Raw genomic sequence first — 16,165 nt, 5'->3', positions numbered from 1 at the left:
AGATCATATGGAGAGCACGTTCCACCACTGTGGTAACAGGGGGCTGATGCTTCATAGTGGAGCGCTCGCTCTCTCGGCTGAAGCCAGGGGTTCCTAAGAGGTATCTGATTTAGTGGCTTTAGGTACCACTTTTCAGCCACTTCAAAGCAGATTACATTCAGGAACTGTAGGTATTTCCCAAGCCCCAGAGGGGATGGCAGTCTGTTTTGTACCTGAGGCGGTGCAGGCTGACGTGATTTGCCCAAGGGACACAAGGAGCAGCAGTGGGATTTGAAGCTTGGTTTGCAGCCCGCTACTCCTCCACGTGGCCCTGTGGCAGTCTGCATTACAGGGATTAGTATTAGCAGTGGGCATTTGTGGCAGCCCAAAAAGATGTGAAAGGTAGACTTCCCCACTCTGGGGCTCGGTTGCCGTCCCCAGGGGCCATCAGCTTTACACATGTGTGCTGTGAATGAGGGACATGGGACGTGGCCTGGAACTCATCAGACTGAATGATTTTAAGGACAAGAAAAAAAAAAAAAAAAGAGCAAGGAGTGGGGGCAGCTGTGGCAACAGAAATGGAAGCCGTGATGTTCGGCCACTCGCTTGTGACCACTCCATGGGCTACGTCTTCTCTGGGGAGAGGCGCAGGAGAGGACTGCTGACCCTTCCTCCACTGGTGCTTGCCGTCTGGTCACCCAGGAAGCCCCCACCTGACTAAACCTGTCTTCTCCACTCCCTGGGGTCCATCCCGCAGAAGGAAGGAAGTTGGAGGATTTGGCTGCCCTTCTGCTTCTGAGGCTTGCTGAGTGATTTGTTTGCTAACACAGGACGCGCGCCTAACTCGGGACTTCCTGAGCCTGGAAAATAAATAACACTGGAGGCAGGAAGGGGGGGGGGGGGACTGTGAGCCAGGCGTGGAGCTGGGGTTGGGTGTGAGGCACCTGCTTCTAGGAGCACCTCGCACCCTCCTCCAGAAAATATTTCCCCACCTTGCGTCAGGAAAGTGAAACCGAATACATTTTCTAATTTTTTGTTCAGGAAGTGGGGGGCCTTGCTGCTAAGAGGAGTGCTCTGGGTGTTAATTTTTATTATTAGTAAAGCATTAACAAGATGTGATATTGCGAATGCACTGCCTTCCAGTTTATATCTGTGAAGACAAATTAAGATAGGGGGGCCAAGATTAGAGGCAGTCCAGTGTCCTACTTGGGGGGGGGGGGGGGGGGGATCTGGGAACCGGAGGCTCCAGACCCCTGGCTCCCGGCTGCAGTTTTGGGCAGCGGACACAAGGCATGCCGGAGGCTGGCGCTGGCCGTGCCTTCCTGTCCCGATCTGGCACGTTGAAGCCCGGGCTGAGGCATGTTCAGGCATGTGCGCCGGGAGCTGCCGTGCGGATCTTGGGGAATGTCCGAACGGATACGGAGCTTGGCCTGCCGGATCTGCTGCTTCTCCTCCTCCTGTGTGTGGGAGTGTCCCTGGAGTTTACTGAGGGAAAAGGTTGAGGGTCGGGGAGAGAGCGAGTGAGCTAATCGGGGTATCACCTCGGGGCAGTAAGGGGCAGATTGCTGTGACATAAAACAATAACCTGTGCAGCTAAGAAAATAAACTCAGCATGGACACCCAGAGAGACCAGCCAGGCAGGAAGCCATTAGCAGCCTTGGGAGGACCAGCCCCCAAGGTGTGAATTGGATCTGCTGCCTGCCAATTTATTGCAAGTGACTGAAACCTTATAAAAAGGGATTGCAAGTATCAGCAGATGCCTGGAGTCCTCCCCCCAATCTTCTTTTGTTGACGGCAACCGTTGCACACTTTGTCGGGCACAATGAAAGAGAGTGTGCAGCCTCAAGGATGGGTCCCTCGGCTGGTTCTGTTCTGCTCAATATCTTTGTGAGCGATCACTGGGCGGCAGGGTGTGGGATTAAAAAGAGAAGTTTGCCTTCTTGCAGATGAGACACAGATTTGGGAGGAGGAGCAGCCCTAGTGGTTAGACCTGAGAATCAGGGTTCAAATCCCACACACGCTCACACTTTCACCTGGGGCAAATCACTTTATCTCCCGTTGCCTCAGGTGTACCCCCTTGGATTGTAAGCTCTTCGGGGCAGGACTTCTTGCACCTGCATACTAATGTTGCATGTTGTCGAAGGCGGGCTAGCTTGGAAATACCAAAAATGTGAGGAAGAATGGTCAGGTACTTGGCGGAGTAGTGCACTTGGGGTAGAGGAATGGAAAGGGGTGGTGTGCACTGGCGATTGCATCCGATGAGCTGAAGGAGGGAGCCCAGGGATAAGCAAAGGTGGCAGTGCCTCTGTATAGATATTCGCGATTGTGTTTAATTCTGAAGGTATAGACAGGCTGGAGGTGGTTCTGAGAGGCATCAAAACCCAGCTGAGACTTCAGCACCTAATTACATATTCCCTAGAGAAGAGATGGGAAGGATATGAGCGAGACCTTCAAATACCTCAAAAAGTAGAACTCGGACGTAAGCAGACCATTTTCAGAGGAAAGAACGCCCTAGAACCAAGAGGTCGTGGGAATCTGCAGACCTGCCGCTCAAGAAAGCTTGCGCAAACCCAAAGTGAACATCCCTTAAGGGGCCGGCCAGTGCAGGCACCAGACTCCACCTTTCTGGGGCTTCTGCTTCTTAAACTTTTTTTTCCTGAAAGGTTTTTTTTTTTTTTTCTGTTGTGAAAGGAAGAAACAAGAAAGAGAAACCAGTTCTGAACGCAACTTGCAAAAACTGTGTGTGTCCGGGAGTCCAGGGGCCGCCCCGACTAAGCCAGAGGACCTGTGGCTGCAGCGGCTCAGCTACACAGGAGGGAGGGAGCTGCCAGGAGCCCAAGTTAACTACCACCTGCTCGAGCGGGAAGCCCGATGGGGCAAGGGAAAGAACCACAGAAACCTTTTAACATCCATATATGTATTAAACTGAAAATCTGGCCTGCTGGTTTAGGGTGCCATGTAAATAAGGTCCCAGCCTCGGAGCTTCAGATCCAAGTGGGTGCCCTGAGGCAGTGGAGATCACGTGACTTGCTCAAGGTCCCGGGGAGTGTCAGTGGGAAAGGTAGGATTTGAACCTTGATCTCGAGTGCAGGCTGCACCCTCTGCCTGCTGGAAAGGTAATCTTGGAGGAGCACTTGCAGTGCGAAGCGGAGGCTTCTGCCCGGGTCCTGATGCAGGTTCTGTTGACAGTAGAGGAACTGCTGTCCATGCGCGGGGTGGGAGATCTTGGTTTGTGCCAGTCTGGGTCATGTGAGCGGAGCCAGACCTCTAAACTAACTCTGTCCAGACTAATAAATGCACAAGAGGCTATTGTAAATCAAATTCCCTCATAAAAAGCCATCTGAAAGCGCTGTAAATGTGCTTGGATGCATTTTTCTTACTGCCAGAAGGACCCAGTACCTTCCCCATATGGCCTCTAAATTGTTTTTCCCCAGTGATTGCAGCAAAGATTGGTTATGAGTGGGGTCTGGGTGTTTGCAGCTACCAGTGAAATAAGCTTAGTGTCTCTTGTGCACTCACATGTAGGTGAAGTCCTGTACCAAGGCACAAGAGAATATCTTGTGCTGGAGCCGTACATTTGGCTGGTCAGGCAGCCACCAGCTGTTGCGAGTAACATCCCGTGGGTATTCATTCTCTGTAGCACCAGCACATCTGGAAAATCTCCTGCCATAAACCCAAAGCACTGTTTGAACAGAGCAAAGTTCACATTTTCCATTTCAGCAGGGCTCCGTCTCCAGCTTGCAGAGCGAGTCGGGGCCAGTCACTCCAGCCTGCCTCAGAAACAGAGTCCCTGAAAGGCCAGGCACAAGCCAGCTGGCCTGTCCCCAAGTATCCACCGGAAGTGAAGGCTCCTTCCCCACATCAGCAGGTCCCCCAACCATTTCTGTGCAGAACCTGCCAGAAACCCTACAGTGTAACCCCGCAATCTGCCACACTGTCAGATCTCTCTGCAACCCAAGCCTTTTCCTGGTTATTGTTACAAGATTGTGTCTTGCAAGTGTCTGTAAAACTGGGTTTGTTGCAAATGCCGTGGCCAGAGATGGGTTGTTGGGTAGCAGCCATGCTGGTATTGGTAGCTGTTTGGGTTGGGCTGTGATGATAGAGTTAAACTAGCAACCGGGTCTGTCTGGCAGGCTGCATGCACAGTAGTAACTAAACATCACAGGCACTTGCACAGCCTGCTCTGTGGCAGGCAACACAGGGGTCCAAGACCGAATGTCAGCTGTTAGTATGTCCTGTGTCTCTTCCTAAGGAGGTGCTTTCACCATGAACTGGGTACCACTGCATATGGGGGGTGTGTTTGTTTTATTTTATTTTTTTTTGTTTGTTTTGGTTTTTTTTTAATCTGGCAGTTTGTTTTATTTTAGTGAAACACAAAAAGTCTATTTACTGTGGTTGATTAGTTGGAAATGAGATTCATAGCTGGATTCTGACTAGCCTGTTCCATGTTACCTGGTAACTGATTTTGGGTTTCTTTTCGTTCCGTTTCAGTGGTCCTGCTGGACTTTGCAAAGGCTCAAGGAGAGCTCGGTTGGCTGACCAGTCCCTATGGAAAAGGAGTGAGTATGATGTTCACCACCTAGGGTGCTGGGTGGGGGAGAGGGCTGATTGCTCTGTCACAGAAGGGTCTTGGGGGGGGGGAAGGGGGGCTGTCGTCTGCACTGACTTCTTCCAAACCTGGAGGTGGAGGGGTATCTTAATTAGCTGGCGTTTCCATTATATTTTTCATATTGTTTTAGAAAGGGCTGGCGTAGCTGTGCCTCGCTCCGTTTGCTTGCCGCTTTGAGTGCTCCTGCAGATCAGGGAAGTGGTTTAGAGAAATGCTTACATAAATAATACATTTAGTAAAAATCTACCCGATCTTGTCGCTTGGCCTTTTTGTTGCCTTTGTAGTGACTTCTTATGTAACAGTGGCACATCGCCAGCCTTGTTTCATGTCACGCCGGTCCTTAGGACTAGCGAGTGGGGGAGTGGTGTTTGGGCTGGGGGAAGAGTTGATGTTGGGATGATACGGAACCAGAGTCCCTTAACACGGGGAAGGTGTTTTTCCCCTGTGTGAAAGCCCACGAAAGTGTCAAGATCCTGGATCTGGCAGATTCCTAGCTTCTTTGGCTGTGGTCCGGAGCAGGCTTAATGCGGCTTGGACTTCCGAAGGTAAATAGGATCTGCGGTCAAGCGTGGAGCCCGGGTCCACGAGCACTGGGAACGATGCAGAGAGATGACCGGGTAAGCCCTGGCTGAGAGGGAGTTTGAACTGGTTAGCGGTGCCTTTCAGAATGGCTAATGCTGTTCCCATGCAGTAACCCACCCAAACTAAATAAACGTCCACACCTCCTGGCTCTGGAAACTTGCCAGGTTGTTGCTCAGGACAGTGTGCAGAGTAGGACACTTTCTTAACAGAAAGGTGCATACTATGCAGGTTTCCAGGAAGTACACAAGGCAAACTGGTAATGGCCACCCTGCAGCAATTTAAACATCCCCTGCCAAATCGTTCTAATTTGAAGCTCTTCTTCAGACCTCTCACCTCTTGGGGGGGGATCATCTGCCTTGTCAGAGACAAGTGTCAGAATGAGCGTGCACGGAGCAAAGCTGGTGTCCTTGGGTCAGCTGTGTCCCCATCTGTATCCCTCTCTCCCTGTTTTGTGTGGTGTGTGTGTGTGTGTCTGTGTGCAGCCATCAGCCTGCTAATGATTGTGAACTGCAATTTCTAATTGCTTCCCGATCAACGGCGGCAGCTGCGTCTGTGGGTGCAGGGCCCGAGGTGCCCTGGCAGCATGTGCCGGGCCCTGCCCTGGCAGGGGGGCGGACAGTCTCTGCTTAGACGGCCGTATGAGCAGAGGAACAGGTTTTCCGTGCTTCGCAGACCAGACCTGCCTGCCGCCGCCTTTTTGTTCCCAGGGTGGCTGTCGGCTGCCCCTTACTTCAGCTTCCCTCGGTCAGCAGGCTCTGCTTGTTCCTTCGGCTGGCCTGCACGGTGACTCTGTTCGTTACTGTTGGGCTGCTAGGCAGGCTCTGGTGCTTTGGTTTTCTGTCCGGTGACTGGGGTTCTTGCATAGGCTCTCGCATCAGCCTTCTTCCTTTCCTAGAGGCTGTAACCGATCTGTGCTTCTCCTGATAGGTTTTCTACCTCCTGCCCTGCTTGTATCGTGTCAAAAGGTTAATTGTTGTTTGTTCTGCCCTCTGCCATGGTAAGCGGCCATGACAAGTTAATCTTGACCCATTGTGAATCTTCTGTTTTTCCAAGGCCCAGGCTAAACATCCCCCCCGTCCTCTCCTGGGACTTCCCTGCTGTATCTTAACATGTTCCTTCAGGTAATTGCTTCCCTTACAGTGGGGCCTTGCTGTGTTTCCCTGGTCCTGGATTTAAAGCAGATAGGCTGGCGTAATCGCTCTGCTCTTCTATTTTCGGTGCAGAGGGAACGGCTGCTCACTGCCACTCTGCCTCTCCCCGTGGGGGCTCTTATTCAGTGTTACAAAGTGCTGCAGCTTGAGTGCACTTCTAACTCTCTGCACGTGAGAATCCGCAGAGCTGAGCCCGCTCACGGTTTCGTGGGCCGTTGGGCTATTGAGGAGCGAAAGGCCTACAGAACGTTTGGCGTTCACAGGCTGCTGGCAGGGCTAGAGACATCTTTGCTAACTATTTTAGTTCTCAATTCTCACCTGGTTACTGAGAAACTCTCCCCCCCCCCCCCCCCCAAAAAAAAAAAAAAAGTCCTACATCCTGCAGATATTTCAGAGCAGCCTGGCTCTGATCATCAGCAATTCCCGAACAAGACTGTCATAAATCCAGCACATCCTCATAAATCCAGTACTTTATCTTTATTAAAAACTTCTTAATCACGTACGCCTCAGCTCTAAGCGATGTATGGATAAACACACACACACATAACTAAAAGCAAATTAAACAAACATGAAACTCCCAATGCATAAATATGTCTCCTAAAGTAAGTATCATTCCAGCATTGTCTAGAAGTGGAAAAAGCTGACGCTTCAAATGGCTTCATGTGTAGGCCTGCCTGAAAAGAACAGTTTTGAGCATTAACGTAAACGTCTTCAGACAGTCTGACCCAGCACTTCTAGAAGCAAGCTTCACAATGTGAGAGCCGCGACAGAGAGATCACGGTCTCTCGTGTCAGCAAGATGAGCTTGTTTTGCAGACAGAATGTCCAGTAAACCTCTCGGAGAGTCTGAGGGCTTGTGTCCGGGAATTTCTAGTAGGAGAGGACATCACAGAGTGTCGGTGCTGTGGCACTGTCCGCTGCAGTCTTCCTCGTGGACAGTTTGTCTCGTTTTCCTGGGGTGGTTTTTTTTTTTTGGTTTTTTTTCATACTGTCTCGGGTCAGAATGACTTTCCCATGCTCGGACATCATTAGATCCCAGGGTGATCATCAGCTGATGTTTGTTTGAGGAAATAAATATTCTGAGCTCGATAAAACTGTCTCCTTTAGTAATGTACTCATGGTAACCGCTCATCTTCAGAACCTTTCTCACGCTCATGTGGAAGAGTTTCTGGGATGTCTGACTAGGGGGTTGCAGGGTAAGGTCAGGGTAGAGCAGAAGGAAATGATGTGGCACTAGAATGAAGTTATCTGTGTGGAGGGTTTTAGGGTGTTCTCAGAAGGGTGGGGGTGAGTGAGCCTTTCTTGAGATAATAGGAGCCTGGTGCCTCTACTTTTTGTTGATCGGTTTCTGACTGGTTCTCCCATCTCTTATCCACAGTGGGACCTCCTCCAAAACGTCATGAATGAATCCCTAATCTACATCTACTCTGTGTGCAACGTGTTGGAAGGCGACCAGGACAACTGGCTGCGCACCAACTGGATCTACCGCAGCGAGGCCAAGCGCATTTTTATTGAGCTGAAGTTCACAGTACGGGACTGTAACAGCTTTCCTGGGGGCGCTGGCTCTTGTAAGGAAACCTTCAACCTCTACTATTTTGAGTCAGATGTGGACTATGGCACCAATTTCCAGAGACGCCAGTTCAAGAAGATTGATACCATTGCTCCGGATGAGATCACGGTCAAGGATGACTTTGCCTCCCGCAATGTCAAGTTGAACGTGGAGGTGCGTTCAGTGGGGCCACTGACCCGTAAAGGTTTCTACTTGGCGTTCCAGGACATTGGTGCTTGTGTGGCCCTCCTCTCTGTACGCATTTACTACAAGAAATGTCCGTCGGTGGTGCAGAACATGGCTGCCTTCCCAGAAACCATTGCAGGTGCAGACTCTCAATCTCTGGCCAAGGTCAAAGGGACTTGCGTGGAGAATGCAGTGTCCAACGAAGAGCCGATGATGCATTGCAATGCGGATGGAGAGTGGCTTGTGCCCATTGGGCAGTGCATGTGCAAGGCTGGCTACGAGATGGCGGAGGACAGCTGCCAAGGTAAGACCACTTAGTTTTTCATGTTGTGGGTGAAGATGTGCCCAAGGTCTGCTTTGAAACCATTGAGGACTGGCCTTGAAGCTCATGGTGATGCACTGGGAGAGATGCCCGGTTAGTTTATGAAACCAAAATTTGTCTTGGCAAGTGAGCCATGTTGGGTGAGAGCCCCTTGATGTGACATGGGCAACCCGTGATCTCTAATGCGGTTATCAGGTGGCACCATTACAGTTTGGCGTTCAGAGAAAGTGATGTCCAAAGCTACCCCAGAATTGCGACAGGCAAGAGGGAAAGTAGGATAGTTGCACTGCCACCGCCAAGCCAAACCATGTCAGGAATTAGGGGGGTCCCTCCTATTAATGCCGGGGAGAGGCTGTTGCTAGTTTGGAAACTAATAAAACTGTGCATGCTAACTGTAAACACTTTGCTAAAAGTGCAATGTAGTATTCACAAAAGGAAAGATTTGGGGATTGGCAAGCTGAGGAGGGATATCCTATCCAGACTTTGGGGCAGAGTGCACTGTTTAACCCATGATTTGGACGCGGGTCCACAACCTCTTGTGCTATAAGGGGATTAGCGGTGGAACTAATAGTGCAAATGCATGTTACTGAGGCTATTAGTTATTCACTCCAGGTTTTATAAACAAAATGTGCACCTGACCCGCACATTTTTACGCTCCGAAATTAATGCCTGCCCAGAGCAGGGGTTAATTTCTGAGCAGCCCAAAAGGTTGTACAGAAAAGCAGATAATACCATTGCTTCTGGGATGCCCATTTTCTGGGGCTCATTTATTGTTTTGGAGGGATGTGGTGTGTGCTGCACAAAGGTTGGTCCCTTTTTTTTTTTTTATCCTCCGTTCCATGCGTTAACCGGCGCAGCTCCTTCCCGGTGTTCCTGGCAGCGCGTCTGCAGCTGCTTTTTAGGTGAGACCAGAGCTTCTTCCCTTGCTTCCAGTTTAAATCTGCTGGCAACCAGTGGTGCTCGTGCTTCCCAGGAGTCAACTGGCTGGGCCGCAGATGGATGCAGGGCTGGGAACTCCCTGGTTACAGCAGCCTGGAAGAATGCGGCCACAGAGACGGCAGCAGGGATCCTTGGGAGAGAGGAGACAGGCAGGGACCCGGGTCAAGGCACTGCCTCGCACCTGACCCAGAAAAAGTGGGGGGTGGGGGGAACCCATGGGCCTGTTCCCATGGTTCTGGCAGCTGATAAATGACACGTTGTCTGGACTGAAAAGGATTAAATACTTTATTTTAAACACTTGTAAGCTTGAGGTTTAGCATAAGTTCCCTCTTCCCCCGTTTCTTGTCATTTTATTCAGATATTAAAGATAAGTTCCTAGTGTCTCCCATCTTTCCTACAATATTTAGAGTTTCTAAAACTCAGCTGCCAGAGTCCTAACAGGAAGAAGTGAACACACAACGCCCATATTGACCTCACTTCACTGGCTCCCTATTACTGCACGTATTGCTTACAAATCAATGACCATCATTCACAAAATTCTAAACGGTGATCATCAAGGTCTAAGCACCCTAAACATAAATCCTCCAAGAAACCTACGCTCTTAAAAACTCAGGTTACCTAAATTTCCCCCCATCAAAGATGCGCATCTGGCAACCACAAGAGAGAGAGAGAGAGCCTCTTCCATTGCCTCCCCTAAACTTTGGAACACCCTACCTAAAGTCCTGAGAACCCAGCACAACCTAAAAATATTCAAAAAGGACCTAAAAAAACTAATGTTCTGCAAATGCTACACTGACCTTCATACGTCTGCTCATCCCAACTCTCAATTGAACTCTCAGTTATAAACCTCTTAATACGTCCTCTACACCCTGAACCTGCATCCCCTCCTCATCCAACCTAATAATGCTCTCTGGACTTGATATGCTTATTTCTGTAAATGTTCACATTGTTATACTGTTGCACAACTGCTAAGAAAAATGTATACTTTGTAAACCGTTATGATGGCTCTACCGAATGACAACAAATAAATAATGTGATGTGCTGTGATGCTGAGAGAAGTCTTGCTCCATGCAGCAAGCACCATCTTGTTAAGACGGACAAGGCAAACGCGTCTACGGGGGAGACAGGGTTAGGATTTCAAAGTAGCTTTCCCCATTTGACTGGCTTTGACCATGGCCAGCGAGGGAGCAGCACGATGAAACATCCAGGAAGCTCTCTGTTTTCTGCAAGGGGTGTGAAAGCGAGACGGAAGGGATAAAACACCGGGGGGGGGGGGGGAATTTTTTTTTTTTTTTAAATTCCCTGCAGCATGTGATAAGTGTCTGTTTTCTCTCTTAACCTTGTCGCAAGTCGGTGATGAGGAGCTCTGCACAAATCAGAGTCCTAGGGATCTGCCAGGCGGCGCGATGTGAAGGCTTCTGCTATGGAGCCCATCCTCTCATTTTGCATGGGTCCCCCTCAGCGGGTAACAGTGTGAGAGAGGGGAGAGAGAAGCACCTGGGGATGATCCCTGCAGCCTGGGATTACGGGGGTGTATGGGACGTGGAGCCTAGAGAAGTGCACGCGGCGTGCTGCCGCGGCGCAGGCATGGGTCTTGCACGAATGTCCTTCTTTAGATGTAGCTCGGGGTGCATTACATTCAGGTACAAGTAAGTATTTCCCTGTTCCCAGAGGGCTCGCAATCTTAAGCCCCTGACTTGCTAAGCTGCTTTTCCCCATAGACTCTCAGAGTGCTTCAGGCACTAAATCCTTTTTCCCCCCGGCGGAGGGTAAAGTGACTCGCCCAGGGTCACAAGGCTTCCCTGGTTCTCGGCCTGCTGCCCCCAACTAGGCTAGCAAAATGTTCATGCCCTACTCTTCTGGCAGATTTCCCCTTCCTTCATGGTAGAAGACCAGGAAAATGGTTTAAGAATCCTGTTGAGGAGGAGGTGCGGGCTGGCTGCTGTCTCCAGGTGTGCTGGGCACTGGGCCCGCTGGAGCCAGCTGCGGCTCTGTAAGGAATGAGATCCCCTGGAGGAAGAGGGTCTGTGCCTCCAGAGAGGAGCGAGATATCAGAGGGGGAGGGCAGCTTGACGAGGGCCCCCCCCCCCCCTTCCCGGGGCTTTCTGTAACAGTAGGCTTCTGTTTCCCATGCCTGGGGGAGAGAGCTGGGATTACTGGGGGCTGTTCGGCTAATTAGAGGCCCAGGGCTATGTTAAGCAGGTGCCTGGAGGAGGGATACTGTAGTGCATCAGTCCCACGTACCTTGTGAACAGCCTGGAAACCAGGCCTGCACGGTTCAGGACACAACTCGGTGTTTTAGTCCCAGCAAACCACTCCAGGATGGCTCTCCTCTGACCGCTCGCTCACCCGCACCTGTGGTTCAGGGCCTGTCGGGGACTGAAGGGGGACCCAGGGGCCTGATCTGAGCTCTGCAGCCCCCTCTTACCCCTGAGTCTTTGTTTCATGATAGAGTCCGGGCAAAATAAACTATTACTTCATCACGGAAACGCTGATAAAGTCAGAATTACTATTTAGCTAACTAAATCTGCACCAAATTCTGTTCTGTCCTGGAATGTAACCTTTTGAGGGTAATTTTTGTGTCCTCGTACCGCTCTCCTATGTGCATACAGTGCGCCTGTCTCCTCCTCCTCCTTTTTGTAAAGGGCAGTTTCTGTGGTTAAAGCTCTACTTTTACTCACAGAGGTATCTTTTGAAAATTACCCTCCTGTGTACATTTAATTGCTTTCTAGTTAAACACTAAATTATCCTAGAAGTCTTTTTTGCCTGTTCAAGGACACTCCTGCTTTTCGAAGAAAACCTTTGTTTGCTGACAGAAAAGAAACGTAGATTTATTCAATCTGTGAGCCTCCCACCGCCCAGTTCAGTTTCTTCATCTCAGTGCAAACAGATGCCCCGGTGTCCCTGCAGCTAGGGGGGCGCTGTTGAGTTGAATTCCTTTTTTGGGTACCCTCACGCCCCTGGAAAAGTCTGACAAGGAGTTTGGGGAAGGATGTGGAGAGAAACAAGATATGGTGGGGGTGGGGGGACATGGTCTGCCCGATTCACTGTAAAGCAGGGAGAGCGGCTTCCCGTGGGTTGAGACAGTATGAAGGCAGGGGTGGGAAGGCAAGTTCAGGCCCTGCACTCAGAACGGGGTGGGTACAGATGAATCCCTTAGAGATAAGAGCTTCTCTGTGAATCTGGAGATGATTTTAAAACCCAGGATGATCTTGCCAGGAATAACGTAGAGGTTAAATCGACCTCTCCATGCTGTGCCCTTCGCTCTCTCGCGCTCTGGCGCTCTCGCTCTTCGTTCCAGCCTGGGATTGCCATTGTAGTTAACCTATGTCATAGCAGCCAGCGTGCTGCAGCGCTCTCCTGGGATGCAGAGAGCCTGGTCCTGCAGGGGTGGGGGTGAGGAATGTCCCCTCGAGGGCTGGGAGTGACAATACAGAGAGCAGAGTTTCCAGGTTTGCTCCTGCAGAGTGACCTGCTTACCCCCTCGGCCCGCCGCCTCCGTGTCTCCCAGTGTCGCATAGGTCAGGAACATGTGAGCACTTGATGCCTGTGACCTGGTTCCACCCAGAGGAGTGAGGGATACCTGGAAGACTTAGCTGGCACTTCGGAGTAGGTAGAGTCGTCTTTACCTCCTGGGCATTGAGCTGAATGTGGGTCACAGGTGTGTGATCCAGGGCTGTTTTTCAGGTTTGATGCCCTTGGATATGCTGTTGTGTTGTACGCCTTCTTGGCCCAATATACTCGCATGCCACCATCCCTTCCAAGCCTTCTTTCAAATTGGGGCCAAGAGTGGCCCAAAGTGGATGGGAGGTTGATGCAGCTGTAACGTTGGTTATTAGGATTTCTCTCTCTCTCTCTCAGGGTAACGTTTCGAAAAAGATTTACATGCACAAACTCTAGTCTGTCTGTAAATTGGCTTTTGAAAAATATCTTTTGGGGGAGGGGGGGTTGTGTTGTTGCCGAGCTTGATCACCTGCGGATTGTCCGTCCCACTCACTGTAGGTTTTTTCTTGGGGTGGGGAGCGCATGCTTCGAGAGCAGGAGTAATTTGCGCACGAATATCAGGACAACGGGAATTTTCAGAGGGGGCTCATGCACGTAAATTGGGGCTTTTTGTACCCGCAGACTCTGGCCTTACATGGGCACCTGAAAGTTACCCTCCTTAAGGTCTGTGCCGCATACCTGCCTCCTGATAAATCTGCACCCGATCATTTTTGTTGGTACAGGGATCCAAATTCAGAAAAGTTCCATGCGTCAAATCCAGCATAAATCTGGCCCTTTAAATGCATCTCCTTCCCCCAACCTTTGTCTGGGTAACTTTGCAAAAAATCGTTTACCTTGAGAAAAAGTGGGCATGGTGAGGACAGGCTAACCTGGTTTTGCCAGATAACGCTTATTCCGCACAAATAACCAGCCTAAAATTATCCGGATATATTTCACCGAATATCGGGATTCCAGCTTGCCAGGCTTTTGAATACGAATCTTGAAGTTGCGCAAGCTTTTGGTAACTGGATGCCCTCTTCGCTGCTGGTGCTCCGTTCTGCCCTAAGGCAGCATTAATGTGCACTGTATGGGAAGCGGAAGTGACAAATCGGTGGATGCTATGTTAAGACAGACTCCAGGGGGCTGACCCTGGTGGGTCACTGGCAAGTGCTGCCATGTAGAGGGACCTGGGTTTGTATCCTGGATCAGGCTCTCTGCTCCCCAGGCTGGCTGGGGATGCTGCAGAAGGGAGCACTCGTAGCCTCCAAGGGGAGAGAATCTCAGCCATTGCTCAGTGACAAAACCGTGAGGCCGGTATTCAGCTGTGTGGCATCCAGAAAAACATATCGGGATAACATTTTATACCAGATACACACTCGGCTAAGACGAAGTTTTTTCCCACAAACTTTAGGACTGCTTTCATGAAGTTCTAAAGTTAGCTGGCCAATGCTGAATATCGCACCAGTTAAACACATCTGAAGCCGTATTGAGAGCTGGGGAGGAAACCACGGAATGTGGCAGAGTAATGGTGGTCTAAGGTGATTCCGAGCCCAGGCACACAGCGCAATGTGGCCTCCCTCCGTCTCTTTTTAAAAAAAAAAAAACAAAAAAAAAACTCACTGAAACAGCTGGAAAAAAAGTGTGGCTAGATAGCAGAATGTTTCCAAAATAACATTCTGGATTTGATGCCCAATTGTATGCAGTTGCTGTGTGGAGCACCGCTGTTTTTCAGTAAAGGCTTTAGCATAAATCCGCCCCCGTGGCTTGCTGTGCCACGTTTTTCCTCCCAGGATGTGAGGAGTGAGCGATCCGATAGTGCTTATCGCTCAAGGATATCGTGGGCACAGGGAGCTGCTGTCTCGCTTCCCTTTCCATCCGGGAGGTTTTATCTCCTGTCTCCGTGCCCCGAGCGGTGTATGTGGGCGGGAGCCCATCACAGAGGCCTCCTTTATGTAAACCTGGGAGTTTATCTGCATTCCAGAAAGCTATAAAACGCCAAACCTCTCTCGCTCTCTTTTTGGATGCCTTGGTTGATATTTTTTTTTTTTTCCCCCCCTTCTCCTCCCGGGACTTGGCACCGGTGTGACTGTGGACAGCGCTACCGCTCAGCGTCTCTGGAGTGCATGGCCTCGCTGACCTTGGCACGGGTGCCAGGAGTGGGCACCGCCACGCCGTGTTTCCACTTCTGGCAAATGATAGCAAATACCTCCCCCGGCTCCTGTCTGTATAGGATCCGGGCTGGGGAAGGGGCAGCCAGTGGCAGTGTCCCTCACCCCCGCTGGTGCCAAGGATTTTTTCAGACTGCAATTAAAGAAGTGCGTTCCAGCGGCAAACAGTCCCTGCACCTTCAAATGTTTGCTTATTTTTTTTTTTCTCCCAGGTTTATTTAAGGGCTGGTTTTTCAGGAATTTGCATTTATAAATCTGCTTGACACCTTCCAAGTCCCCTTTTCTCTAAAATGTGCTCTCTTCTTTCCATGTCCCTGACTTCCCTGGGCGTCCTGGTCCCAGTAGCGAGATGTGTAAGACACCCCCCCCCCCCCCGGGGCAGTATGGTGCGTGGAAACCCTGCAACGAGGTTCCCAGCTTTTAAGTCACTTTCCCATCAGGCTGAAGGCTCCTGAGCGCTCTCCATGCATTTCCTTGTGTGTGGCGCCTTCAGAGCATGGCAGCAGGCCTGGGTGTCAGCTCTGTGGGTTGTTGAGAAGACTCCTTCGCTGTGCCTGGGGGGGGGGGGGTTAATTTCTGGCAAGTTTAGCACCCCTGAGTGCTTGCAGGAAGCCGTCTGGAGAGCACACAGGAAAGGTGGGGGCTGGGGAAGGGGACTGGTTAGGTGAACACTAAATTAACGGTGGGGGGGTAAGTTTTTTGTTTGGTTTTTTTTTTTTGTTTTTTTAAAGGCAGGACCAGAAAGTGGGAGGGGATTTTGGAGAGCACGAGTCTGCCCCATTTTAGTGGGTGGAGTGTTAAGGAGAGTGGGATTACAACCTACCCACTCGGATAATAAGGACTTGCTATTCCAGAATTGGAGGGTGGATAGGTGATGTTAAGCCAGGCGTAGCCTCCTGTAGAAGACTTGCTTGAGATGAGGGGGAGGGTTAATCTACCTCACAAAGGGCAAGAGCTGTATCCGCTGAAGCAGCAGCTTTTAGCCTCTGTATAAAGGATGGTGGTGCTGCTGTTGCTCTGTATAGCAGGGTGGGGGGGGAGAGAGAGAGAGAGATTGGAAGCAGCTCGGAGGAGAGCTGCAGCTTCGCGCCGGCCGTACTGAGCCCGGGAGCAGGGGAGAACCACGAATCCGGTGCACACCAGGCTGGTTCTCGGGAGGTGGGGGGGAGCCTTCGTTATGGGAGTCCCGCCTGTCTGG

At 50.7% G+C, this 16,165-nt stretch overlaps 1 protein-coding gene across 2 annotated transcripts in view; it reads left to right on the top strand.

Annotated features, from left to right (window-relative positions):
- EPHA2 (EPH receptor A2) overlaps positions 1 to 16,165 on the top strand; it is a 55,040-nt gene that overhangs the window by 5,873 nt on the left and 33,002 nt on the right. For both annotated transcript variants that reach the window (XM_029578475.1, XM_029578476.1), the window contains exons 2-3: positions 4,471 to 4,538; positions 7,699 to 8,359. In XM_029578475.1, the coding sequence (XP_029434335.1) occupies positions 4,471 to 4,538; positions 7,699 to 8,359 (729 nt within the window). The remainder of the gene's footprint in view (positions 1 to 4,470; positions 4,539 to 7,698; positions 8,360 to 16,165) is intronic.

The sequence above is a fragment of the Rhinatrema bivittatum genome, chromosome 15 (genome assembly GCF_901001135.1).
Source record: "Rhinatrema bivittatum chromosome 15, aRhiBiv1.1, whole genome shotgun sequence".
NCBI lineage: Eukaryota > Metazoa > Chordata > Amphibia > Gymnophiona > Rhinatrematidae > Rhinatrema > Rhinatrema bivittatum.
This window is presented reverse-complemented; position numbering and strand designations above follow the sequence as displayed.